Here is a 26,760-nt window from a genome sequence, read left to right on the forward strand (position 1 = left end):
GATGCTCCAGGCAATACTGGAGTGGGTTGCCATGGTCTCCTCCAGGGGAATCTTCCCCACCCAGGGATCGAACCCAGGTCTCTTATATATGTTTCCTGCATTGCCAGGAGGGTGGCTCAGACGGTAAAGCGTCTGCCCGCAATGTGGGAGACCTGGGTTCGATCCCTGGGTGTCGGGAAGGTCCCCTGGAGGAGGTCATGGCAACCCACTCCAGTAGGCTTGCCTAGAAAATCCCACGGACAGAGGAACCTGGCGGGCTACAGTCCACAGGGTCACAAAGAGTCGGACACGACTGAACGACTTCACTTCACTTCCACCTGGGAAGCCGGGCGGGGCAGAGCAGTTAATTCTTTCTCAAATCACTGGTCCAAGACCCATTGAGTCACTCTTCCGAGGTAACGAAACACAGTGAAAGCCGTGTTCATCTCATCTGATTCCCGCGCTTTGACTTGAAAATCCTCAAAATTCTCTGCCTCTCTGCGAGCGCTAGACTACCTTGCTTTGTGTTCCCAGAGCCACTCTCAAAGAGAGCGAATTTTTTTTTTCCCTTGCAGGTCAGCGACAAGGTCCTAATGTAGACCACAGGGAACTACAGTCAGTAAAATAACGTAGGATGGGAAACAATCTGGTAAAGAATCTAAATACACGTGTATAACTGAATCACTTTGCTGCGTGCCTGAAATTTAAACCACATTGTCAACCAACTCTATACTTCAACTGAAAAAAAAAAAAAAAGGAATTTGCCCCCATCTATAACCACCTCCAAGGCCCACAGTGGGTTTTGCTGTCGTGTCCGACTCTCTGCGACCTCATGAACTGCAGCCCACCAGGCTCCTCTGTCCATGAGATTCTCCAGGCAAGAAAGCTGGAGTGGCTTGCTATGTCCTTCTCCAGGGGATCTTCCCGACCCAGGGATCGAACCCACGTCTCCCGCACTGGCAGGTACGTTCTTTACCACTAATCCGGTGAGAGAGAGCAGGAGGACCAAGTGAAATCGGGTTGTCTGGCCCCCCACCATCCCCGCCGCTGACCCTCACTGCCCTGCCACCTGCCACAATAACAGATTCAGGGGCTCAGTGTGACTCTTTAAAGGCACCGGGTCTGCAAGTTGCAAAAAAAATAAAAGGCAGAGATTAAATGGGGGCTTCCCTGGCTCAGACGGTAAAGAATCCGCTTGCAGTGTGGGAGACCTGGGTTCGATTCCCAGATTGGGAAGATCCCCTGGAGGAGGGCATGGCGACCCACCCCTGTATTCTTGCCTGGAGAATCCCCAGGGACAGAGGAGCCTGGCGGGCTACCGTCGGACACGGCTGAGCGCCTAACCCTGAGACACACGTCAGTCTCTGTGCTGCTCTGGGCTCTGGGTCGCGTGTCTCCCTGCAGGAGGGTCTTGGGAATGACAGCCCCCCCCACCCCCGCTCCTGGGGTGAAGCAGCTCTTGCTTACACCCAAGCTTGGCACCTTTGATCCTGGGGCTCTTCCCACGCGTGCAGGGCACAGAGCTGCCAAGCGGGTGTGCCAGCTTCCCTACAACCCAAGACGCCCAGTGGCACCGGGCGGTCGCCTATTTCCTCACCTTCCTGGGGGTGGTTGGCCGGCGGAGCTGAGGGAGGTGCCTTCTCTGCAGCAGGCGTGTAGGAGCTGGTCCCCACGGGCAGGCTCCCGGCTGGGGAGCTCAGCACCGCCCTGCTCATCACTCGCCAGCAGAGAGGCTGTAGACTGCTTCATCCTTTTCTTTCTTTCCTGTTTCCCTCTCAAAGCGGGACGACAGAAGTCAGCGCGGCGGCTCCCGGCGAGGGTGGGGTGTCCAGATCGCCCAGCCCACCCGCCCGCCCGCCGGAGACCAAGGATGGAGGCATGGCGGGATCTCCTCTTCTGCCTCACGCTCCTGTGTGTCCTGCTGCGTGTCCGAGGTAAGGGAGGGCTGGCTCCCGGAGAGAGACGTGCTGGGATGCGCATTTCTATCTGCTTGCTGAAAAAAATAAACGCTCCGTCCCAACCACTTCCTCTCAGGAAACGGCTGTAAATTGCCAGAGTGTAGAAAAGAAAGACAGAGTCCGGTGTGATGGCGGTCGGTGAACAGCAAACAAGGGGACCGGGTACCACGTTCGGGGGTCTGGGGGAATGGACCCAGATCTGTGACCCACTTAGAAGCCAGTTGTGGTGGGTTTCTTTTTTTCTGGTTCTCGGGTTTTGATCTCTGGGTGTGGCACGCATGGAAAAAGTGATCCATGTCCCTGGGGCGTGTTGAGATTGTTTTCCCTTCCGCGCTTTCTATCCACAGTCGGAGTGGCTTGTGTAGGGCAGCCACGGAGCTGAGATGTGGCTGGGTTCAGTGGGACAAGTCACTGTCGCCAGAGACGGGGTTTTGCAAGAAGGACAGCCTCGGTTCACGTTTTCTTAGATATTTTTTCCCTCAGTGTCAGCCCTCCGGTTGGCAAATTAAAAGCATGTGAGTTGTTTACGCCCGAAACTCCAGTACAGGCTCTTCCCCATCTTGGCGTGCTGGGGAACAGAGGCAGGGAGGGGCCTCACTCAGGAAACTACAATTAACCCATGCAGGGCAGGATTTAATAGCAACTGGAGACGCATATTTGGTCCTTTGGATATTCAAATTCTAAGGCTTTGAGGATTGGGAGGGGTTAACACTGAGTAGAGTTTAGGAATTAAAAGATTTTCTTTCAATGTCTCTTGTTGCTGTTCGGTTGCTCAGTGGTGTCTGAGATTTTTTTAACCCATGGACTGCAGCACACCAGGCCTCCCTGTCCATCACCGTCTCCCAGAGTTTGCTCAAACTCATGTCTATCAAGTCAGTGATGCCATCCAACCATCTCATCCTCTGTCGTCCCCTTCTCCTCCCGCCTTCAATCTTTCCCAGCATCAGGGTCTTTTCCAATAAGTCAGCTTTTCCCATCAGGTGGCCAAAGGACTGGAGCTTCAGCTTCAACATCAGTCCTTCCAATGAACACCCAGGACTGATCTCCTTTAGGATGGACTGGTTGGATCTCCTTGCAGTCCAAGGGACTCTCGAGAGTCTTCTCCAACGCCACTGTTCAAAAGCATCCGTTCTTCGGCGCTCAGCCTTCTTTACTGTCCGACTCTCCCATGCATACATGACTAGGTTAGGAGTGCAAAGGCTTTGTTTGGATGTCGCTCTCCTGACACATCCTGTTTGACCTGTTTGAGGACGGGTATTTAGGAACAGGTGTGGTTTTGTGAGCCATCCTGGCACCCAGAGCCCAGGGTCTTCCTGGAGACCCTTCCACGAATCCACACGGTCTGAGCATCTTCCCGCAAGTGGGACACGCAGAAATGGGGTCAGGAGCTTCTGTTTGTGGGGAGATGTGGGTTCTCTGTGGAGCTACACCAGGGCTAAAGGAAGCCCATTGAGGCCAAGCTCTGTCTTTATGCAGTCCCGCCCAGCAGCGGAGCCAGCAAAACCTGTCTGAGCCTTTATTCCCTCGGCAGTGACACAAAACTCTGGGCTCACCTGCAGCTAGAGGCGACTCAGCCTCCTCCCAGGCCCAGTCTGTCTGATCTGTCAGGAGCCACTGGATGGCGGATGCCTTCAGCTCGTGGCTCAGGGGTCAGCATTCTGGGCTTTCACGGCCGTGGCCCAGGGTTCAATCTCTGGTCAGGGCACTGAGATCTTGAAGCTCTTCAGAGTCGCCAAAGACAAGTAAACAAAGGCACCAGCCCAGTTGCAGCTGTTCGAGAGCTTCATTAGGTAGGTGGGTGGGGCGCTGGAGTGACTGTGGTGCTTGGTGGTGTTCAGTTGTGTCTGACTGTTGGACAGTCTGTGGACCACAGCACGCCAGGCCTCCCTGTCCATCACCAGCTCTCAGAGTTCACCCAAACCCATGTCCATCGAATCCGTGATGTCATCCAACCACCTCATCCTCTGCTATCCCCTTCTCCTCCTGCCCTCAATCCCTCCCAGCATCAGGGTCTTTTCCAGCGAGTCAGCTCTTTGCATCAGATGGCCAAAGTATTGGAGCTTCAGCTTCAGCATCAGTCCTTCTCATGAATATTCAGGACTGATTTCCTTTAGGATGGACTGGTTGGATCTCCTTGCAGTCCAAGGGACTCTCAAGAGTCTTCTCCAGCACCACAGTTCTCAAGCATCCATTCATCGGCGCCCAGCTTTCTTTATAGTCCAACTCTCACGTCCGTACATGACTACTGGACAAACCACGACAGGGCAGCTGCATTTTGGGAAATATCCTGGCCGTGCTCATGGAGTCAAGATTCCCTTTGAGAGGTGATGTCTGAGCCCCCCGGCCATCTGATTAACCGTCAGGTTGAGCCTCAAGGATCTCTTGCCGCAGGCGGAATGTCTGTTCTGTGGTTCCCTTAGTACTGACGTGTCTCTCACCCAGGAGATGCAGAAATCACACCTCCAAGTGCAGCCAGCCATGCTCAACCACGGGTGACCTTGCCCCCTGGAGGACACTTGGCACTGTCTGGAGTCATTTTTCGTTGTCACCAGTGGCGCCTTGGGCTTCCAGGCCAGGGCCTTGGGCTTCCCCCATAGCTCAGTTGGTAAAGAATCCGCCTGCAACGCGGGAGACCTGGGTTCGATTCCTGGGTTGCAAAGATCCCCTGGAGAAGGGATAGGCTACCCACTCCAGTACGCTTGGGCTTCCCTGGTTGCTCAGACGGTAAAGAATCTGCCTGCAATGTGGAGAGACCTGGGTTCAATCCCTGGGTGGGGAAGTTCCCCTGCAGAAGGGAAAGGCTACCCACTCTAGTATTCTGGCCTGGAGAACTCGATGGACTGTTAAAGTCCACGGGGTCGCAAAGAGTCGGACACAACCGAGCGACTTTCACTTTTGCAAGGATGCAGCTCAATGTTTTCTAAGGCACAGGACGCCCCACAGAGCAGGCTGTCTGTCATCCAGGTTCAAATGTCAACACTGCTGAGGCTGAGAAATCCTGCCTGAGCGCTGCTGCTGCTGCTGCTGCCAAGTCACCCCAGTCGTGTCCGACTCTGTGCGACCCCATAGACGGCGGCCCACCAGGCTCCCCCGTCCCTGGGACTCTCCAGGCAAGAGCACTGGAGCAGGCTGCCATTTCCCTCTCCAATGCAGGAAGGTGAAAAGTGAAAGTGAAGTCGCTCAGTCGTGTCCGACTCTTAGCGACCCCGTGGACTGCAGCCCACCAGGCTCCTCCGTCCATGGGATTAGAGTCGCCATTTAAGTGTGTACCTTTCGTATCTATCCGTGTGTCTGTTAACCCATCTGTGAGTGTATCAGCGTATCTATTGCTGTATCCATCATCTATTTTTACACATCCTGTCTTCTATTTCTCTATATAATTATTATCAGTCCTATGCCTGTTTTTCTGACGTCTAACTATATCTCTCATCTGTGTTTCTAATCATCATCTATTCCCTGTGATCCATGTATCTAATTATCATTGGTTATCTATCCATCTAATGCAACCATCATCTAAGTTTACATATCCTATGTTCTATTTCTCTATATAATTATTATCAGTCCTATGCCTATTTTTCTGACATTTAACTATATCCCTCATCCGTCTCTCTAATTACCGTCTATTCCCTGTGATCCGTGTATCTAATTATCATTGATTATCTATCCGTCTAATGTAACCATCATCTAAGTTTATATATCCTATGTTCTATTTTTCTATGTAATTATCAGTCGTATGCCTATTTTTCTGACATCTAACTATATCCCTCATCCGTCTCTCTAACTACCATCTATTCCCTGTGATCCGTACATCTAATTATCATTGATTATCTATCCATCTGTTGCATGCTAAATCTCTCAGTTGTGTCTCACTCTTGGAGACTTTTTGAGACTCTTTGCGACTTCGGGCTATGGACCGTAGCCCGCCAGAGTCCTCTGTGAGTGTGATTCTCCAGGCAAAAATACTGAAGTGGGCAGCCACCCCCTTTTCCCAGGGGATTTTTCCCAGCCCAGGCTCGTTTTATCTTGAAAATCCCTCTGAGACGTTCCTGGCAGTCCAGTGGCTAAGACTCTAAGCTCCCAATGCAAGGGGCCCCGGTCCCATCCCTGGTCAGAGAATTAGATCCCATGTGCCAACTATTTGGCACAGCCATAAATAAAAATATATACATATGTATTTTTTAAATCCATCCTAAAAAGCTCTTTTCGGAAGGTAAGGGGGTATGGGGTTTGACACTAAGACCTCCCACCCACCAGCCCGAGTCCTTTTAAACCCAGGTTCCCAGGAAGTCAGCCATGGGGACCCGCATGGTGAGCCCAGAGCACATGTGGGATTGATTAGAAACTGCCGGGCCTGCTAAAGAAAGCAGATGGGAAACAGATCTTGTGTTCCAAGCCCCGTCCTTAGGCTCTGAGGGGAAAAACAAAGCTGGTGGAAATAACTGCTCGGGGAGAGCTGCGTCTCCCACACCCCATCCCCCCGACATCGAGCCCCTGGAATCAGCATCTTCGGAGTGATGTGAACCTCGGGGGGCGGGGCTAGACAGTGATGAGGCGGGGCTGTAGAGTGGCGGGGCGGGGCTAGACAGTGATGGGGCGGGGCTGTAGAGTGGCGAGGCGGGGCTAGACAGTGATGGGGCGGGGCTGTAGAGTGGCGGGGCGGGGCTAGACAGTGATGGGGCGGGGCTGTAGAGTGGCGAGGCGGGGCTAGACAGTGATGGGGCGGGGCTGTAGAGTGGCGGGGCGGGGCTAGACAGTGATGGGGCGGGGCTAGGACGTGGTGGAGGCGGGGCTACACAATGGCGGGGCGGGGCTAGACCGCGATGCACTTGGCAGCGCAGAGGGCGGGGGAGGAAGGTTGTTGGCTGCAGCCCTTCCGGAGACCAGAGGGTAGACTCCAGCCAGGCCTGCAGGACACGACCGGCTCCACGCCAAGGGGGGCGGGGGGCCCCTGGGTGGAATCCGCCTGGGCTGTGAGTCACGCTCAGGGCTCTGCAAAGAGCGCCACACCCATGACAAGCAGGGGCCACTTCCCCCGTGACCTCGAGTCATCGCAGATGTTATTCATTTGCTCAGTCGTGTCCGACTCTCTGTGACCCCATGGACTGCAGCACGCCAGGCCTCCCTGTCCATCACCAGCTCCCAGAGTTTACTAAAACTCCTTTCCATTGAGTTGGTGATGCCATCCAGCCATCTCATCCTCTGTCGTCCCCTTCTCCTCCTGCCTTCAATCTTTCCCAGCATCAGGGTCTTTTCCAATGAGCCAGTTCTTCGCCTCAAGTGGCCAAAATATTGGAGTTTCAGCTTCACCATCAGTCCTTCCAATGAACACCCAGGACTGATCTCCTTTAGGATGGACTGGTTGGATCTCCTTGCTGTCCAAGGGACTCTCAGGAGTCTTCCCCAACACCGCGGTTCAGAAGCATCTGTTCTTTGGAGCTTAGCATTGTTTATCATGAGAAGCATCAGCAAACAGAAGGAGGCTGCTGGAATGATAAGTGGACATGGAATGGGGTGGGGTGGGGGCAGTTGGTTTGTTTCCAGAGCCAGTGGGAGAGGGGGCGCACCCTGGCTTCCTACTGCCAGCAGCCTGGCTCTGGAGGCTTCTAGTCCCCAGAGGCAGCCAGATGCCCTTTTTGGAAAACACCCAGGTGCTGCCCAGGCTGTTGTGCAATGGATTAGGGAGAGACCGGGACAAGATAAGTAGCAGAGGCTCAGAACAGGCAGTGGCTGGACGCTCCGGTTTGAGAAGATTGTTGAGGAGTTTGCCTGGAGCTCCGGGGACGAGCCTGGTGTGAGAGGCTCGTAAGCTGTCAGAAGCTGATTGCATGAGCTTCCCCGGTGGCTCAGATGGTAAAGAGTCAGCCTGCGAGGCAGGAGACCTGGGTTTGATCCCAGGGTCTGGTAGATCCCCTGGGGAAGGGCATGACCACCCACTCCAGTATTCTTGCCTGGAGAATCCCCATGGACAGAGGAACCTGGTGGGCTATAGTCCATGGGGTCGTAAAGAGTCAGACACAGCTGAGGGACAAACACTTTCACTTCGATAACCTATAATCGAACAGTGTGTGAAAAAATAAGAGATACATGTATAAGTATAGACAAATAATTTTTATATATGTACAAGAAGGAAATGGCAACCCAGTCCGGTGTCCTTGCCTGGAGAATCCCAGGGTCGGGGGAGCCTGGTGGGCTACAGTCCACGGGGTCGCACAGAGTCGGACACAACTGAAGCGCCTTGGCAGCATAACTGAATCAGTTTTCTGTACATCTGATACTAACAGAACAGCGTAAATCCACTGTGAAAGTACTCGTCACCCAGTTCAGTTCAGTTCAGTTCAGTCACTCAGTTGGGTCCAATTATTTGCAACCCCATGGACTGCAGCACAGCAGGCCTCCCTGTCCATCACCAACTCCCAGAGCCTACTCAAACTCATGTCCATCAAGTCGCTGATGCCATCCAACCATCTCACCCTCTGTCGCCCCCTTCTCCTCAGTCGTGTCCGACTCTTTGTGACCCCGTGGACTGTAGCCCACCAGGCTCCTCTGTCCATGGGGTTCTCCAGGCTAGAATACTGGAGTGGGTTGCTGTTTCCTTCTCTGGGGGAATCTTCCAGACCCAAGGATCAAACCGGGGTCTCCTTCCTCTCAGGCAGATTCTTTACCAGCTGAGCTACCAGGGAAGCCCAGAAATCAACTATAGTTTGATTTTAAAAAGGATGAGGGTGCAGTTATCTTCCTTCACGGATCTCTTTTGCTGTGGGCAGAGCCTGCCGGGAAAGCTAGGAATAAGAGGTTGTTTGGACAGACACACTACTGGGGAGCTGGAGAGAGGGGTGGAACTCTTCTTCTCTGCTGAGCTGGGGGTGGTGGGAATGAGGTTGGCGGGGGAAGCTATCTGGGCAGCTGGGGCAAAGGAAAGCCGGGTGGCCGGCTCCATCCCGCTGTGACTGACGCCCTGTGTGTTCTCCCAGGTGAAAATGGGGACTTTGATTTGGCTGATGCTCTTGATGACCCAGGTAAGTGGATCTGGCAGCCCGCCTCAGCTCCTCCACGCTCCGGGTTGGGTGGGGCCGGGATTCCTTCCTAAGGACGACTTCCTAACGAAAAAACAGGAAGGTTTACTCCACCCCTCCAACCTCCGCACAGCTCCAGGGAACGCTGAGGGGCTTGCATTTGCTCCAGGGGCCACTGGTGGGCTTGCGTGTGAAGGGCCCTTTTGTCCTTTGAGTCCCTTGCCCCCTCAAACACTGAACGGAATTTGTATTGGTACCTGGCGCGCTGAAGGCCATGAGGTCGCAAAGAGTTGGACACGACTGAGCGACTGAACTGAACTGATCGTTTCTTTGTTAGTGCCTTGAGATTTTCTTTAAAAAAAAATAAAATAAAATTAGGACTTTAATGGTTGTCTCTTTGAGCCGCACAAAACCCCTGGCTTATTGCACATATGTTCTCTGTCCACAGAGCCGACCAAGAAGCCAAGCTCAGGTGAGTGGCTACCTGACCCAGGGGAGTGGACAGACACCAGGCTGCCCCACCGCAAGCTGATGTTTTGGAAGGAGTTTATCGCGTCTTCCCAGGATGCTCCGTGGTGAAGAATCCGCCTGCCAGTGCAGGAGACGAGAGTTCCACCCCCGGGGTCGGGAAGACGCCCTGGATGAGGAAACGGCAACCCACTCCAGTGTTCTGGCCTGCAGAATCCCATGGACGGAGGAGCCTAGCGGGCTACAGTCCATACTGTTGCAAAGAGTCGGACTGAGCGCCTAAACCACAGCAACGATAGGGTCGTGGAGGGTGTGACTGATGGACAGATGTTTCAAGCAAGCCCAAGTCCTTCACGAAATGGATCGCAAAATCACAGTGCTGCTGCTGCTAAGTCCCTTCAGTCATGTCCGACTCTGTGCGACCCCATAGACGGCAGCCCACCAGGCTCCCCCATCCCTGGGATTCTCCAGGCAAGAACACTGGAGTGGGTTGCCACCTCCTTCTCCAATGCATGAAAGTGAAAAGTCAAAGTGAATCGCTCAGTCGTGTCCGACTCTGTGCAACCCCATGGACTGTAGCCCACCAGGCTCCTCTGTCCCTGGGAGTCTCCAGGCAAGGGTACTGGAGTGGGCTGCCATTTCCTCCTCTAGGGGACCTTCCCAACTCAGGGATCAAAGCCAAGCCTTCAAGGAATAAACAGATTTTGTTTGCTTCTTACATACCTTATAAATGCTAAACAGTTTGGTAAGTGTGTGTATGTAGTTTTTCTCAAGTTCTAATTTTCAGGTTCTGCTTCTAGTGTTTAAGTAGTTTTAAGCTGATCAGTGATAATCTATATTTCATGAGCACCAACTGTGAATAAAAAATAAAACCTGTTGTCAAGCTTATATTCCTGTTTTATAAGCTGCTTCTGACGGAAGGACGTTTTTCTCAACATGCAATGGCGTTTTTCCCCACAGGTATCTACCCCAACCCGAGGCCCCCCTACCACCCACAGCCTGGAAATCCCGACAACAGTGGAAGTAAGTATGTTTATTCATTTCGAAACAGCTTTGAACGTGCCGATTGGAACTCAGGGAAGGTCATGGGGGCTGAAAGAAGCCTTTGTTGTTGTTCAGTCCCTCACTCGTGTCCGAGTCTTTGGGACCCCATGGACTGCAGCACGCCAGTCTTCCCTGCCTTCATTATCTCCCAAAGTTTGCTCATATTCATGTCCATGGAGTCGCTGATGCCATCCAACCATCTCATCCTCTGTCGTCCCCTTCTCCTCCCACCTTCAGTCTTTCCCAGCATCAGGGTCTTTTCCAGTGAGTCAGCTCTTCCCATCAGGTGGCCAAAGGACTGGAGCTTCAGCATCAGTCCTTCCACTGAACACCCAGGACTGATCTCCTTTAGGATGGACTGGTTGGATCCCCTTGCAGTCCAAGGGACTCTCAAGCGTCTTCTCCAACACCACAGTTCAAAAGCATCCATTCTTCAGTGCTCGGCCTTCTATATGGTCCAACTCTCACATCCATACGTGACTACTGGAAAAATCATAGCTTTGACTAGACGGACCTTTGTCAGCAAAGTAATGTCTCTGCTTTTTCACACACCATCTGGGTTTGTCAGAACTTTTCTTCCAAGGAGCAAGCATCTTAATTTCATGGCTGCAGTCACCATCTGCAGTGATTTGGGGGCTCAAGAAAATACATACAATACAAACCCTAAACAGTTAGTTTTGTGAGTGTGTCTATATAGTTTTTTGAGGTTCCACTTCTAGTGACTAAGTAATTTTTACCCTATTGATGGTGACCTATTCTTTATGGGCACCAACTGTATATAAAACATAAAATGTACAGTCACACGTATATTCTTGTTTTATAAGCTGCTTCTGACCGAAGGACATTTTTCTCTTCTAATCATGCAATGTCGTTTTCCTACAGATATCTACCCCAAGCCGAGGCCCCCGTACCACCCACAGCCTGGAAATCCCGACGGTGGAAGTAAGAATGTTCATTCACTTCAAAACAGCTTTGAACCTGCCCACTGGAACTCAGGGAAGGTCATGGAGGCTGAATGAAGCCTTTGTGGTTGTCATTGTTGCTCAGTCGTGTCCGACTCTTTGCGACCCCGTGGACTGCAGCACACCAGGCCTCCCTGTCCATCACCAACTCCCGGAGTTTGCCCAAACTCACGTCCCTCGGGTCGGTGATACCATCCAACCATTTCATCCTCTGTCACCCCTTTCTCCTCCTGCCTTCAATCTTTCCCAGCATCAGGGTCTTTTCCAGTGAGTTAGCTCTTTGCATCAGGTGGCCAAAGGATTGGAGCTTCAGCTTCAGCATCAGTCCTTCCAATGACTATTCAGGACTGATCTCCTTTAGGATGGACTGGTTGGATCTCCTTGCAGTCCAAGGGACTCTCAAGCGTCTTCTCCAACACCACAGTTCAAAAGCATCAATTCTTTGGCGCTCAGCCTTCTTTATGGTCCAACTCTCACACCCTTACATGACCATAAGAAGAACCAGAGCTTTGAGTGTACAGACCTTTGTCGGCAAAGTGACGTCTCTGCTTGTCTAATGGAGGGTATTTTTTGCTACAGTGTTTTGGGGAAACGTGAGTTGAACATATGTTCATGGGCTTCCTTCCTGTGGGCCCCAGAGAATCATAGATGCTGGCCGTCCTGTAAGATGAGTCACTACTCGGGTCCTGGGAGACTCATCCACCCGGCAGCATGCGGGGCCAGCCTCAGGCTTGGGAGGGGACCATGTGTGACTCAGAGCTCCAGCGGCTGACACATTTCAGAACAGAGGAAGGTTGCTTTCTGGCTTTTGTTTTTAAAGCCTGATAGAATCTAGTGCCTTTAAAATGGTGGTGGTGGCCCTCAGGAATGAATTTCTATTTCCTGTGTGTTACGTGAGCTTCCCAGGCTGGTAAAGAACCGGCCTGCCGACACAGGAGACTTAAGAGATGAGGGTTCGATCCCTGGGTCTGGAACGATCCCCCGGAGGAAGGCATGGCAACCCACTCTAGTGTGGCTGTCTGGAGAATCCCCATGGACAGAGGAGCCTGGCGGGCTACACTCCACGGGCGACCCCATGGACTGTAGCCCGCCAGGCTCCTCTGTCCCTGGGATTCTCCAGGCAAGAACACTGGAGTGGTTGCCATGCCTTCCTCCAGGGGATCTTCCCCGCCCAGGGATCAAACCTGGGTCTCCTGCATTTCCGGGATATGCTTTACCGTCTGAGCCACTAGAGACGCAACTATACTCCATTAAAAACTGATGCTTAAAACGAGCCTGTGCTTGGGGATTCTGAGCACCAGAGATTCCGTGGAAGCGATGAACAGGAAAGATAAATTCGCCAGAACTTCACTTTGTACGCTGGCCCTTTGTATTGTGCAAATGGTTCGTCGCGGGAAGCTGTCCCTTGTTTCCTGAAATCACGTGTTTCCCGACAGATATCTACCCAAGGCCGAAGCCGCCGCCTCCTCGCCCGCAGCCTGGTAACAGTGGAGGTGAGTCCTCAGGACTAAGACGACTTCGGAAGCGTCTTCGGAAGGACCAAGACGCTGTCCGGAACATGTTTTGGAGAATTTGGTCCTCGATGGTGAAAGACGCGTTGCATTTGAAATACGCAGAAGCTCTCTCTTTTTTTTTAAAGCAATTCTTTTTAAAGCGTCCTCTATTTATATTTATGGTGGCTGTATGGGGTCTTGGTTTCGACCCGTGGATCTTTGAGCACGGGTTCTCCAATTGTGGAACCCCTCTCTCCATAAGCTGTCCGTGCGCCCCTGATGCGTGGGCTGGGATGTGCACGGGGCTCCCGGGACCGCGGGCTCTGACCGCCCTCTGCTCTGTCCACAGGCTTCCTGAGCGACTCAGACCTCGTCGACGGCGGCCGCTACCCACCCAGGCCGCCCGCAGGTACGTGCAGGCTTCTGTGACCCCACCCCAGCCCCCGCGAGGAAGGTGGTGGGCTGTGGACTCTCCCCTCCAACCTCTCGGGGGCAGGCGGGAGGCGTGTCCCTGAAGCTGTCCATTCGTGTGGTCTGCAAGGTGGACGGAACCGGCCATAGGGCCGATGCTGCTTAGAAGTGGGGGCTGTCTCCCCGTAAATATGTGTCTGCACATCTGTGTGTACCCATATACATACCTCCACTGACACGCGTACTTATATACATGTCCGTGTACATGTGTCTATCTATAGACACATATCTGTATTTACAGCTATATTTCCACCTATATGGATGTCTATCTATATCTGAAGCTATAACTTTATCCATGTGTATCTGTGTATATGTACCTATAGCTATGTTTATCTATATGATATGTATATCTATATAAATATATTTATCTATATGTATATCTGAACATATATTTATATATATATGGCTATCTATTGGGCTTCCCTGGTGGCTCAGAGGTTAAAGTGTCTGCCTGGAATGCGGGAGACTCGGGTTCGATTCCTGGGTCGGGAAGATCCCCTGGAGGAGGGCATGACAACCCACTCCAGTCTCCTTGCCTGGAGAATCCCACGGACAGAGGAGCCTGGCAGGCTGTAGTCCACAGGGTCATGGATAGTTGGACACGAATGAGTGACTGAGGAGACACACACCTCTCTTTACACAGATGTTGTGTCTACACATACCTTTGCAGATGTGTCTGTGTGTATCTTCCCTCCCAAAAATGTATATTTAATGTGATGCAGTTTATGACGTATAGCATGATAGAGCTGGGTCCCTGGAGGTGGGGGGTAAGCCTGTCTTACTTTGAAGCCCTAGATTGGCATTGCGTGGGGGGCATGCGTAATTTCTGAAAACACACAGCTTTCTGAAGGGCTCTCTGTGGCATGAGCTTTTCCATCCAGAAGCCAGGACTCTGGGGGAGGGACTCCCTAGAGCATTTTCTGGAAGGCCCTGAGCTTTTCCACCACATAGGGCTCCAGACGACTCAGTGGACGAGACCCTGATGCTGGGAAAGACTGAGGGCAGGAGGAAAAGGGGGCGACAGGGGGTGAGATGGTTGGATGGCATCACGGACTCGATGGACATGAGTTTGAGCAAGCTCCGGAAGTTGGTGATAGACAGGGAGGCGTGGCGTGCTGCAGTCCATGGGGTTGCAAAGAGTCAGACACGACTGAGCAACTGGACAACAAGCACTCTTTTTGGGGGTGACTGTTGGGTCCGGCTTTGGTGCCAGACAGGCGGACGCCTGCTGGACCCCAAGGTCCACGCTCCGAGTGGCCGTCACATCCCTCTTCTCTCCTGCAGGAGGCGGCGGAGGCGGGTACCAGCCGGGGCACGACAGCTACGGTAACATGCCGCGCTGCTGCCCATGGCGGTGGCGGGTGGGTGGGCTTTTCCGGGGCTCCCATTAGAGCTTCCTTCTGGGTCTCAGGTATTGGCCGCTTCACTGCTGACCCTCAGCTTGGCTTCGTCCAAGTGTCCGGGGGCTGACCCCACACCCCTCTGTCCAGGTAACAAGGCACAGAGCCCCTGGCTGCAAGCCTCATTAGGCAGAGAACAGCCCAGGAATTGTGGATTCTTTATGTGAATAGTGCATTATGCCAAGAGCGAAAGGAATTTACTCCGGAAGTAACAAACTCCATTCTTGTCTATACCGAGCTTTTTTCAGAGCGAGGGGTGGATCTTGAACTCTCCAGAGGGTCTCTGGTGCTGTAAAGTGAACTTGGGAGCAAATTGAGCCAGAAAAGCAAAATGCATTGGATTCATATTTCTAAACTGAGATAGAATCCAGTGAAACTTTGTACAAAGTAGTCATGCGATACTCTTTGTAAAGATAATTGCTGGTGCTATTTAGCCGCTAAGTAGTCTCTGCCCCTTTGCGACCCCGTGGACTGTAGCCTGCCAGGCTCCTCTGTCCGTGGGATTCTCCAGGCAAGAATACTGCAGTAGGTTGCCATGCCCTCCTCCAGGGGAATCTTTCTGACCCAGGGATCGAGCCCGGGTCTCCTGCATTGCAGGCGGATTCTTTACCATCTTGAGCCCCCAGGGAATCGCTTTTTAAAAATTACTCCCTGGGGACTTCCCCGCTGATCCAGTCAGTAGGACTGTGGGCTTTCACTGGCAGGATCTGAGATCGGTGCCTGGTCAGGGAATTAAAATCCTGCATATCCTGCTTGCAGCCAAAAACAGAAGAAAAAAAAAATTGCCCTCTGGACATAAGAAGGTGTGGAGAAAGGTCCTATATTTCTCAGTCACTGAGATGACTGTTTGCTGCCTGTGTGGGGCATGCTTCCTGGCCTTGGGGACTGGACTTTTCCCTGGACACACTGAGAAGTGGGGTTTTGAGCTCAGGCAGGCCCCCTCTGTCTGCAGCTGGGAGTCAGCGTGCCCCTGGCCTTAGTAGAGCTGCTGAGCTTGCGAGGTGAGCTCAGCCCCACTCGGTGCGGCCAGGGAATGTCCCGGGGTACGCTTGTCTCTTCCTCTGGCTCGGGGAGAATCAGGGTGGGGCTTTTGCCCGGATGTCACAGCCTCTGCTTTGGGGTCCTGTCTTTCTCAACGCTTCCTTTGGGGATGTCTGTGGCATTTCTGCGCCTTACCTTCCTCTTCACGTGGCCTTTCTGTCCTGCAGGACGAGGAGGGCGCTACAGACCCGGCTCCCCTGGCATTAATTATGGTAAAGGAGGTCTTTCGTAAAAGCCAAACCAGGAGAAGTTCTCCTGCTGAGGAGCTGACCCCCGCGTGGGCGCTGCCTGCCCGCCTGGGTCTCTGATCGGCGTCCTCACTGCTCGCTGAAGCTGGGGAGGGGCTTGCATGGGACGCAGGTTGCAGTCCTTCCAAGAAGTGCAGGCTTGCTCATGCGTGTTACTGCCTGTGCACACGCGTGTGGGCATGTGTGTGTCCCTGCACATGCCTGTGTGCGCATGTGGCTGTGAGGGAGCCTGCGTTTATACATGTGGACATATGTCCACACGTGCCTACATGCCGTGTGTCTGTGCATGCGTGTGTGGATCTGAAACACACGTGCCCGTGCGTGTGCGCTGGGGGTGTGCGGGTCAGGGCGTCGCTATATCTGTATCTATACGCATGTCTTTCTATATCTATCTATACGCATGTCTCTCTATATCTGTATGTATACCCTGATCCATGTGTATCTATAGCTATGTGTATCTATATCTGTGAGTCTGAAACACACGTGCCCGTGCGTGTGCGCTGTGGGTGTGCGGGTGAGGGCGGATGTGTGCATGGGGACATACGTGCAGCTCTTGTGTATTCATGTGTACCTGTGTAGGCGTGTACTGTGCACACACATGTGGAGATACACACACGTGTGTCCACCCTCATCCCCACACAGGCACAGTGCCTGTGATGCTCGCGTGCTCGCCTGCCTGTGTGCGCACATGGCTGTGCCGATGTGTGTGTGTGGGCGTGTGCTTGTGTTGTACATGCGTGCATATGTGTATACGCGGGTGTGCATGTATGCATATGGGCGTGTCAGCGTGGTGTGTGTGCATGTCTGTGTGTGGGGGGGTGTTGCATGTGTGGGGGTGTGTTGTGTGTGTGCATGTATGTGTGGCGTTTTGCATGTATGTTCATGTGTGTGGGCTGTGTGTACATGTATGCATGTGGATGTGTGTTGTGGGGTGTTGTGTGTTGCATGTATGTGCGTGTATGTATATGTGTGTGTGTTGTGTGCGTATATGTGGTGTGTGTGTGGTGTGTGTACATGTGTGTATATGGGTATATGTGTGATGTGTGTATGTGTGATGTGTGTGTGCACATGTGTGTATGTGTGTGTGTGGGATGTTGTCTGTGTGTACATGTGTGTATATGGGTGTATGCATATGTGTGGTGTGTGCTGCGTGTATGTACATGTGTGTATATGGGTGTGGGGGGGGATGTGTGTGTGCATATGTGTATATGGGTGTGTATGTGGGATGTTGTGTGTGTGTGCCTGTGTGTATATGGGTGTGTGTGTGTATGTGGGATATGTGTGCCTGTGTGTATATGGGTGTGTGTGTGTGTGTGTGTCTGGGATGTTGTGTGTGTGTACATGTGTGTATATGGGTGTGTGGGGGGGATGTGTGTGTGTGCATATGTGTATATGGGTGTGTATGTAGGATGTTGTGTGTGCGTGCATGTGTGTATATGGGTGTGTGTGTGTATGTGGGATGTGTGTGCCTGTGTGTATATGGGTGTGTGCATATGTGTGTATATGGGTGTGTGTGTATGTGGGATGTTTGTGTGCATATGTGTATATGGGTGTGTATGTGGGATGTTGTGTGTGTGCATGTGTGTATATGGGGATGTGTGTGTATGTGGGATGTGTGTGTGCCTGTGTGTATATGGGTGTGCATATGTGTGTATATGGGTGTGTGTGTGTATGTGGGATGTGTGTGCATATGTGTATGTGGGATGTGTGTGCCTGTGTGTATATGGGTGTGTGTGTGTATGTGGGATGTGTGTGCCTGTGTGTATATGGGTGTGTGTGTGTATGTGGGATGTGTGTGCCTGTGTGTATATGGGGGTGTGTGTGTGTATGTGGGATGTGTGTGCCTGTGTGTATATGGGTGTGTGTGTGTATGTGGGATGTGTGTGCCTGTGTGTATATGGGTGTGTGTGTGTATGTGGGATGTGTGTGCCTGTGTGTATATGGGTGTGTGTGTGTGTGGGATGTGTGTGCCTGTGTGTATATGGGTGTGTGTGTATGTGGGATGTGTGTGTGCCTGTGTGTATATGGGTGTGTGTGTGTATGTGGGATGTGTGTGTGCCTGTGTGTATATGGGTGTGTGCGTGTGCTTCTTGTGCACCCCTTTGTGTGTATACCTACGCCCTGAGGTGACAGCCTCACCCCCGCCCCCTCCCCGGCTTGGAGGCATAATGCCCACCTCCCAGCAGCAGGCGGCCGGTGACCAGCTCTTCCGAATACCATGTGACCATGTGCTTGTCCCCTTCCAGGTGGAGACGGCTACTCCACGCAGGGCAACCTGCCAGGTACGGCCCAGGGACGGGGATTCTGGCCTTCTGAGGGCCAGGCTCCCCACGTGGCTGCAGAGGGGCTGGGGCAGGCGTAGTATTGTTTCCACGGAGGGCGTTCAGGGACCACCTTCTCTCTTTGTGTGGGTGTTCAGAAGCTCCTTCTGGTCGGGGTCTGTCCCACGGGGGTCAGAGAAGGAGATCTGGGGACTGACTCGGAGCTGCAAGGTGCCTGATGCTCTGGGGACCGACTCGGAGCTGAAAGACACCTGAGGCTCTGCGAGCGCGGCTACGGTGCCTGGAGCTCGTGCTGCCCACCGCCGGCACCCGTTTCGTTGACCACAGCTGACCTAAAGCCTCGAAGGAGAGCAGCAGAGAAACCACAGCCTTCACCCCCGGAGAAGGCCCCAGCAGAGCCCCGTCCGCCCCATCACGGGTGCGCAGGGGAGGCCTGGGGTCCGGCCAGTGGGCGTCGGCTGTGTGTCGCTGGGATGGCGGAAGCCAGCCTCTCAGGTATCTGGAGGCTGACACCAGTGCAGGGGGATGGTGGACCTGCCCAGCTGACCCCAAGGCTTTGAGGGAGAAGAAAGGGACAGAGCTGTCTTTCTAACCCGTCAGGCCCAGGCCCAGGGCGGGGCCACAGTATTGCCGTTTGCAGGACGTATTGCCGTTTCCGGAATGCATGGGTGTTTGCGGGACGTTTGTGAAGGCCACAGGTGCTTTCCTTCTCTTGGACTGGAGGTAGGGGAGGGGAGGTGCTCCCCAGACAAGAATCAGGTCTGACACACGGATTCATGGAATCCGTGGCAAGACAGGGGCTTCCCTGACAGCTCAGTTGGTAAAAAATCCACCTGCAATACAGGAGACCCCAGTTCGATTCCTGAGTTGGGAAGATCCCCTGGAGAAGGGATGGGCTACCCACTCCAGTATTCTTGGCCTTCCACGGTGGCTTAGCTGGTAAAGAATCCGCCTGCAGTGCAGGAGCCCCTGGTTCGATTCCTTTGTTGGGAAGATCCCTTGGAGAAGGGAATGGCTGCCCACTCCAGTATTCTGGCCTGGAGATTCCCATGGACAGAGGAAGCCTAGTGGGGCTACAGTGTCCATGGGGTCACAAAGAGTTGGACATGAATGAAGCGGCTAAGACTTTTTCACTTTTGCCAGGACAGAGGACTCACCCAGGACTGGGGTGGGCTGGAAGACAGATTGACTGCTCCTGGATGGGACATCTCCAAGGCACGGTCTACAGATGTGTGGGAGTCGGGCAGGACAGGAGACAGAGGTGCTGCGCTAGCTTTGACTGAACGGACCCCCAGGAACTGTACTATTTCTGGGGCCAGAGTATGCAATGTGATGGATGTAGGGGCTCCAGGGGTAACTGGCCGGGTGACCCCTGGGCTGCCCTGCACTTTATACACACATTCCCTTGGAGGGCAAGGAGACCCAGCCAGTCCACCCTAAAGGAAATCAGTCCTGAATATTCACTGGAAGCACTGATGCTGAAGCTGAAGCTCCAATCCTTTGGCCACCTGATGAGAAGAGCCGACTCATTGGAAAAGACCCTGATGCTCAGAAAGATGGCAGGCGGGAGGAGAAGGGGACGACCGAGGATGAGATGGTTGGATGGCATCACCGACTCAATGGACATGAGTTTGAGCAAGCTCCGGAAGATGGTGAAGGACAGGGAGGCCTGGCCTGCTGCGGTCCATGGGGTCGCACAGAGTCAGATACGACTGAGCGACTGAAGAACATGAGTCAATATTTTCTGTCCCCAAAGATACAAATTCATCCAAACACACCCATTAAATTAAATATATATATCTTCTGTACAAAACCGTTGGATGCCCCAGACTGATCAGACGTGGTTAGTGAGCACCCTTTACATAAAGCAGGATGCATCCTTTGAGCTCCTTTGATGAATTCCATCCTTTTCCCATGAACAGGAGGGCGGGGAGGGCCGGGGGCGGGGGTGAGTGGGGAGTCTCTGGCAATACACGCTGTCCCCACTGGCGCTGTTTTTCCTGAGACCGTCTTGTTCCCCTGGATTCCCGCAGGCAACACAATAGCGAAAATTGCATCGCCCATCGTCTCTGTGGTGGTGGTGACGCTGATCGGGGCGGCGGTCAGCTACTATAACCGGAGGAGGAACTGTCTCAGGACAAACGGCAAGTCTTCCCCCTGCGCCCAGTTGTGTCTGCCTGAACTGGTAAAGCCCGATTTTAAAAATGCATACAGATATATGAGTGAATGAAAAGAGGCAGGCCCACAGATACAGACAACCAGCCGGTGGTTCCCAGTGGGGAGATGATAGAGGGCAGCGGTTAGATGGAGGGGAGGGGATGAAAAAGAACCAGCTAGACGGCAACCCACTCCAGTATTATTGCCTGGAGAATCCCATGGAGAGAGGAGCCCGGTAGGCTGCAGTCCATGGGGTCGCAAAGAATTAGACACGGCTCAGCGACTGACACTTACTTACTTACATGTACAAAGTAAATAACCGACAAGGATATATTGTTTGGAACATCCCCAGCTACAATAGAGCCAATATTTCATAATGATTTTAAACGTGTGCTAAGTCACTTGCGTCTTCTCTGACTCTTTGTGACCCCGTGGACTGTGGCCGGCCAGGCTCCTCTGTCCATCGGATTCTCCAGGCAAGAAGACTGGAGTGGGTTGCGGTTTCCTCCTCCAAACTTTAAGTACAGTCTGTAAAACTATGGAATCACTCTGCTGCCCATGAGACTTCCCGGGTGGGCTCAGTCTTAAAGAGGCTGCCTGCCAAAGCAGGAGGCACAGATTCGATCTGTGGGTCGGGAAGATCCTGTGGAGAAGGAAATGGCAGCCCACTCCAGTATTCTTGCCTGGAGAATCCCATGGACAGAGGAGCCTGGCGGGCTACAGTCCACGGGGTCGCAAACAGTCAAGACATGACTGAACACGACCTCCAGGGAAATGAGTTTGTGCAGAGGGCGGTGGGGGCGGGGAGGGGAGGGCTTCTGTTTCAACTTTGGGTCTAAGCTCCTGGGCTTGCAGAATTACAAGCGCAGGGAGCTACCCTGGGGAGCAGAGATCCTGGCTGCTGATCTGGGAAATTCCTAGAGACGTCGCTAAAGAGGTGGTCGGGGAGAGATGCTTTCCTGCGGAAGAAGCAACAGCTCAGAGGTTGATCTGGATTCTCTCAAGCTTTGGTCCTGAGACCACTCATGTCGGCATCTGTCTGGGTGTTGCCAGAGTGAGGTTTCCACCGCCCGTGAAATAGCTTCAGAATCTCAACAGCTGCCCTCTGCCTCCCTCTGCTGGTGGTTGGGTGGTATTGACTTACACCCTAGCCAGGAAGCGCCTTGGTCTATACAACACCCCAGCCTGAATGAAAGTTTGCCGGGGGTGAAGCAGAGTTTCTGAAAAAAATAAACCCACTTACATTCTGGACCACATACCTCAGCACAGATGCTGTTGTTGAGTCGCTGAGTCGTGTCCGACTCTTTGCAACCCCATGGGCTGCAGCACGCCAGGCGTCCCTGTCCATCGCCAACTCCGGAGTTTACTCAGACTCATGTCCGTTGAGTCAGTGATGCCATCCCACCATCTAATCCTCTGCCGCCTCTGCTGTGAAAAAAATTAACAGTGCTTTAAGATAAATCCACTGAAGTTTTGGCTTTTTATTCCCCCCTAACTATGTTGTCTTGCTTTCCATGTTTCCTTGCAGAACCACGGACTGTCTGAGGTCTTCAAAATCCACCCACCGCTCTGAGAAAGCCTCCGTTCAGAGGACAACCCTGTCGATCCTGTGGAATGTCCCTTTCATTCTTGGCTTCACCCGCTGCCCTGGAGGGTCTTTTCTTCTGTTTGCAATAGACGCGCTGCCCCACAAAGAAGGGGGTTCCTAATTCCTCAGATACACCGATGGGAACGAGGTGGACAGCTGGATCGTGGATTGTAAAGAGATTGCTTGATCTGTGGGTTCCATCGGCCACGCGGGCTGAGAGGTTCCGACTCTGGTCTGAGCTCTGGAGTGTCCTGCTGGGACCACTGGCCACCAACGTGGTCAGAGAACAGAGGAGCCAGGAGACTAGCTGGGGGTCTCGGGTGGGGCTGCCGTGGAGGACTTCCAAAGGATGGAAGCTGCTGCTTGGGTTTTAGCAAGCTGGGGAGACAGGCTTTGCTGATCCTACAGGTTCCTTGAAAAACCAAAAGTGTTAGTTGCTCAGTGGCAACCGACTCTTTGCGACCGCCTGGACTGTAGCCCGCCAGGCTCCTCTGTCCATGGGGATTCTCCGGGCAAGAATCCTGGAGCGGGTTGCCATGCCCTCCTCCAGGGGATCTTTCCTGACCCAGGGATCCAACCTGGGTCTCCCGCATTGCAGGCAGATTGCTTTACCATTTGAGCCACCAGGGAAACTAAACCACCTTTAGCTAACATCAGGAATCCGGACCCGTTCACCACCGCCAGTGAATCGGGAATGAATGTGTTTCTACCCTAAAGGGCAGCATTTGAACTTGATCTCAGCTCACAAAAGTATTATCACCTGCAGAGGATGAGGCTGGATTTCTGGAAATTTAAATGCAAGGACCATCATGAGGAAACCTGCTTGGGGAAGCGATCTTGGGGTGTTTTGTTGTTTTTTTTTTTTTTTTGGCCAAAAATTGTATGGTTTCTACTTCCTCTTTTTTTTTTTCTTTTCTTTTTTTTTTTTTTTCAGAACATGGGATAGAGATTTTGAGATGTCCAGACTGTTTTTGGTATTATTTTTGGTCTCGGATCCTCTGTGGGTACCAGTTCTTAACGCAACGTCAGCACTTTCCTTAGCGTATACTTTTCTTTTTCCTGGGCTAACTGTCTACCCTCAGTGTCTAAAAAGTAGCGCAGCTGCTTGCTGGGGTTTTACTCGTTCTTTAGGGGAGAGGAGAGGGTGGGTGGTCTGGGCAGGCTAGCGTAGTCTGATGGACTGAGATGGATGCTGATGGAACGTTTAGGGTTTGAGCATCGGAACCAAAGAGGAAGACGGTCACTAGGGTCTGGAATGCAGAAAGATGATGCACGGAAATCCTAGATATTCACGCGTGGGCGCTCCCCCTTAGGTACCTGCACCCCGCAGTTCACTGCACCACTGTCCACAGTAGCCAAGATGTGGAACGCCTGAGAGTCCATCGACGGGGGAATGGCTCAAGAAGAAGTGGTCCATGGAAACAAATGGAATATTACTCGGCCGTGAAAAAGAATGAGACCGTACCGCTTGCAGCCACGTGGGGGGACCTGGAGAGCGTTGCAGTGAGTGAAGTAAGTGCGGAACAGAAATACCATGTGATATCCCTTACGTTCGGAGTCTAAGACAGCGGGTACAAATGAACTTGTTTACAAAACAGAGAGAGACTCATAGACATACAAAACGAGCTTCTGGTCACCAAAGGGGAAAGCCTGGAGGCACACATGAGGAGTTTGGGATGAAGAGATACACGACACCATATGTCAAATCGATAAAACAGCAAGGTCTTACTGTATAGCACAGGGACGTCTATGCAAAATGTGGTAATAAAGTGATAATGGAAAAGAACCTGGAAAAGAATAGATGTCTATCTCTATGAATAACTGAAATTGCCTTATGTGTTAGTCGCTCAGTCATATCGGACTCTTTGTGACCCCCATGGACTGTAGCCAGGCTCCTCTGTCCATGGGATTCCCCAGGCAAGAGTACTGGAGTGGGTTGCCATGCCCTCCTCCAGGGGATCTTCCTGATCAGTGACGGAACCTGGGTCAGTTGCATTGGCATTTGATCGTTTACCAACTGAGCCACCAGGAAGACTATGCCTGAAAGTAACCCAACATTGTTAAGTGCCTACACTCCAACAAAAACGAACCGAGAACACCCTCTCCAAGTATAAACCACTGTATGCGAGGGTGCTGACCCACCTCCAACTCTTAATGTAGGGAAAGCAAATCTCCTCTCTCTCTCTCTCTCTCTCTGTCACACACGCACACACAGGTCTCAAAATTCATGCACTGGTGTCTTGACCCTTTGGATCTCAGAGTGAAACCTTATGTGTCGAAAGATCAGGGACAGTTGTGATCAGTTAAGACGATGAGTTAGAACAGGAGGATGGCTTCTAAAGCAATATGAGCTGTGTCTCTATAAGAGGGGAAATTCAGAGAGACACCAGGAGAAGAATCTGAGTGGCTTGGAGCAGGCCAGCCACAAGGCAAAGAGCTATCGCAAGCCAGGACAGAGCCCTGTGTAACCTTCAGAGGGTGTTCCTGCCTGCCCACCCCTCGATCTTGGACTTCCAGACTCTGAAACGGGGAGAAGATACATATTTCTTGTTTCTTCTGCCCAGTTTGTGGGATTCTGTTAAAGACATCCTTAAAAAGTCATACAGAGATGAATATATTTGGGGTACATAGTTGTGAGGGTTTTTTTCTTTTCCTAATTTAAACGTGAGACTGAGGAATGCATCTAGCTTGTCTATACAGGTAGTACAGGAAGCCAGGCATGATTAAACTCCAGACTCAGGCCCAGAGCGTGAGATCACAGTCTGGCTTCTGCAAGTCGAGCTGTGTGACCCTAGGCAAGTTGTGTAACCTCTCTGGGCTTCAGTCACCTCATCTGGAAAACGAGTGTTACTGGATCTGTCTTCCAAAACGGTGGTGAGGCTGTGGTGGTTCAGCCGCTAAGTCATGTGCAGCTCTTTGCAGCCCCATGGGCTGTAGCCCTCCAGGCGCCCCAGTCCATGGAAATTTCCAGGCAAGAACACTGGAGTGGGCTGCCATCTCCTTCTCCAGGGGATCTTCCCAACCCAGGGATTGAACTGCAGTCTCCTGCATGGGCAGGCGGATTCTTTATCCCTGGAGCCCCCAAGGAACTGTATCCTATATTTTGAAAGATTTTAAATAGTCTCACTTCAGAAAGAAAGAATGATGTCACAGGGTGGAGACGTCAGACAAGGCTACGGTGATCATCCCACTGAAATGCATATGCGATGGTCATCCCACTGAAATGTATCGGCGATGGTCATCCCACTGAAATGTATCATCATCCCACTGAAATGTATCATCTTCCCAATGTACACCTTAACCTTCTACCATGTTACGTGTTGATTATCTCTCAGTAAAGCTGGGGGGAAAGAGTTCTTTCCGCATTTTTTCTGCGAGTATTTTTGCTTGGATTCTGTAGGCGTGTGGCATGCCGCGAGCATAGTTGATCTTTACCGTGGCTCTGGCTAGACTTTCCTCTTTCTTTCCATGGAAAATTCACTAGACATTTAATATTCTGCGACAGCGCATTGTATACACACGTATATATCTGGGACAAGGCAGCTCTCTTAGTGACCATATGTTTCTGCTGACGTGATACAATCCGACTTTCAAATTGTGCCTTCTTCTGACTGCCGCGAGTCTTGTTCATTTTGAGGACTGTTTCAGAGGATATGCTCGTGCATCTGTTCTTTTATCTTCCTTCGGGTGGTTTAGTGTGGATTTGGTGGCTGTTTCTTGCGTAGGTTTGGAGGACCCCTTTATCTGTGCTCAGAAATCAGTTTCCTTGAAACTTCTTGTGATCCACATTCAAGATTTGCAGCATCTCCGCTACTTCACATCAAAGGAGCCACCGTGTGTAACAGAATCATCTTTACTTTCAGCAAATGTTTCCTAACATTTTGTTGTTCAATTCTCTCTTTCTTTGTACCCTCTAGTTTCTTTTATCGCTCCCCCTGCCGAAACATTAGCTTCATTATTTAAAAAAAAAAAACAACTTTTGTATTAGAGTATAGCCAATTAACAAACAATGTTGTGATAGTTTCAGGTGGACAGCAAAGAGACTCAACCATATATATACATGTATCCATTCTGCCCCCAAACTCCCCTCCCATGCAGGCTTGCCACACGAAATTGAGCAGAGTTCCCTGTGCTGTCCAGCAGGTCCTTGCTGGTTCTCCGTGTTAAATACAGCAGTGTGTCCATGTCCATCCCAGACTCCCTGACTGTCCCTTCCCCCGTCCTTCCCCCTGGTGACCATAAGGTTATTACAGACTATTGAGCAGAGTTCCCTGTGCTGGGCCGCAGGTCCTTGCTGGTTCTCCCTGTTAAATACAGCAGAGTGTCCATGTCCATCCCAGACTCCCTGACTATCCCTCCCCCATCCTCCCCACCCCTCAACCATAAGCTCATTCTCTAAGTCTCTGAGTCTGCTTCTGTTTTCTAAGTAAGTTCATCCGTATCCTAGCTTTTCAGATTCCGCATGTAAGGGATGTCATATTTCTCCTTCCATGTCTGACTCACGTCACTCAGCATGACACTCTGTAGGCCCATCCATTTCACTGCAAACAGCATTAACCGTCTGGCTTCTTATAAAATCTCCTTTGAAAGTGAAAGTATTAGCCACTCATCGCGTTTGACTCTTTGAGACCCCATGGACTGTAGCCCGCCAGCCTC

General features: G+C 52.1%; 1 protein-coding gene across 8 annotated transcripts; it reads left to right on the plus strand.

Moving 5' to 3' along the window:
* The first annotated feature begins 1,450 nt into the window (after positions 1 to 1,450).
* LOC138929698 (glycoprotein Xg-like) lies at positions 1,451 to 25,460 on the plus strand. 8 transcript variants are annotated; one of them, XM_070291327.1, is made up of 12 exons: positions 1,451 to 1,913; positions 8,909 to 8,953; positions 9,399 to 9,422; positions 10,379 to 10,441; positions 11,345 to 11,404; positions 12,861 to 12,917; positions 13,267 to 13,326; positions 14,673 to 14,714; positions 15,997 to 16,041; positions 18,324 to 18,359; positions 20,393 to 20,503; positions 22,045 to 23,890. In XM_070291327.1, exons 1-12 carry the CDS (start codon positions 1,850 to 1,852, stop codon positions 22,059 to 22,061), a joined length of 624 nt encoding a protein of 207 aa, XP_070147428.1. In that variant the 5' UTR covers positions 1,451 to 1,849; the 3' UTR covers positions 22,062 to 23,890. The 8 variants fall into 8 exon arrangements, 7 of the variants coding, with proteins under 7 accessions (XP_070147428.1, XP_070147432.1, XP_070147430.1 ...); XM_070291329.1 differs by lacking the exon at positions 15,997 to 16,041 and having other exon boundaries at positions 1,603 to 1,913; positions 22,045 to 25,460; XR_011446269.1 differs by lacking the exons at positions 20,393 to 20,503; positions 22,045 to 23,890 and adding an exon at positions 19,503 to 20,244 and having other exon boundaries at positions 1,630 to 1,913; positions 18,324 to 19,057.
* Positions 25,461 to 26,760: the final 1,300 nt, after the last annotated feature.

The sequence above is a fragment of the Ovis canadensis genome, chromosome X, assembly GCF_042477335.2.
Source record: "Ovis canadensis isolate MfBH-ARS-UI-01 breed Bighorn chromosome X, ARS-UI_OviCan_v2, whole genome shotgun sequence".
In the NCBI taxonomy this organism is placed as follows: domain Eukaryota; kingdom Metazoa; phylum Chordata; class Mammalia; order Artiodactyla; family Bovidae; genus Ovis; species Ovis canadensis.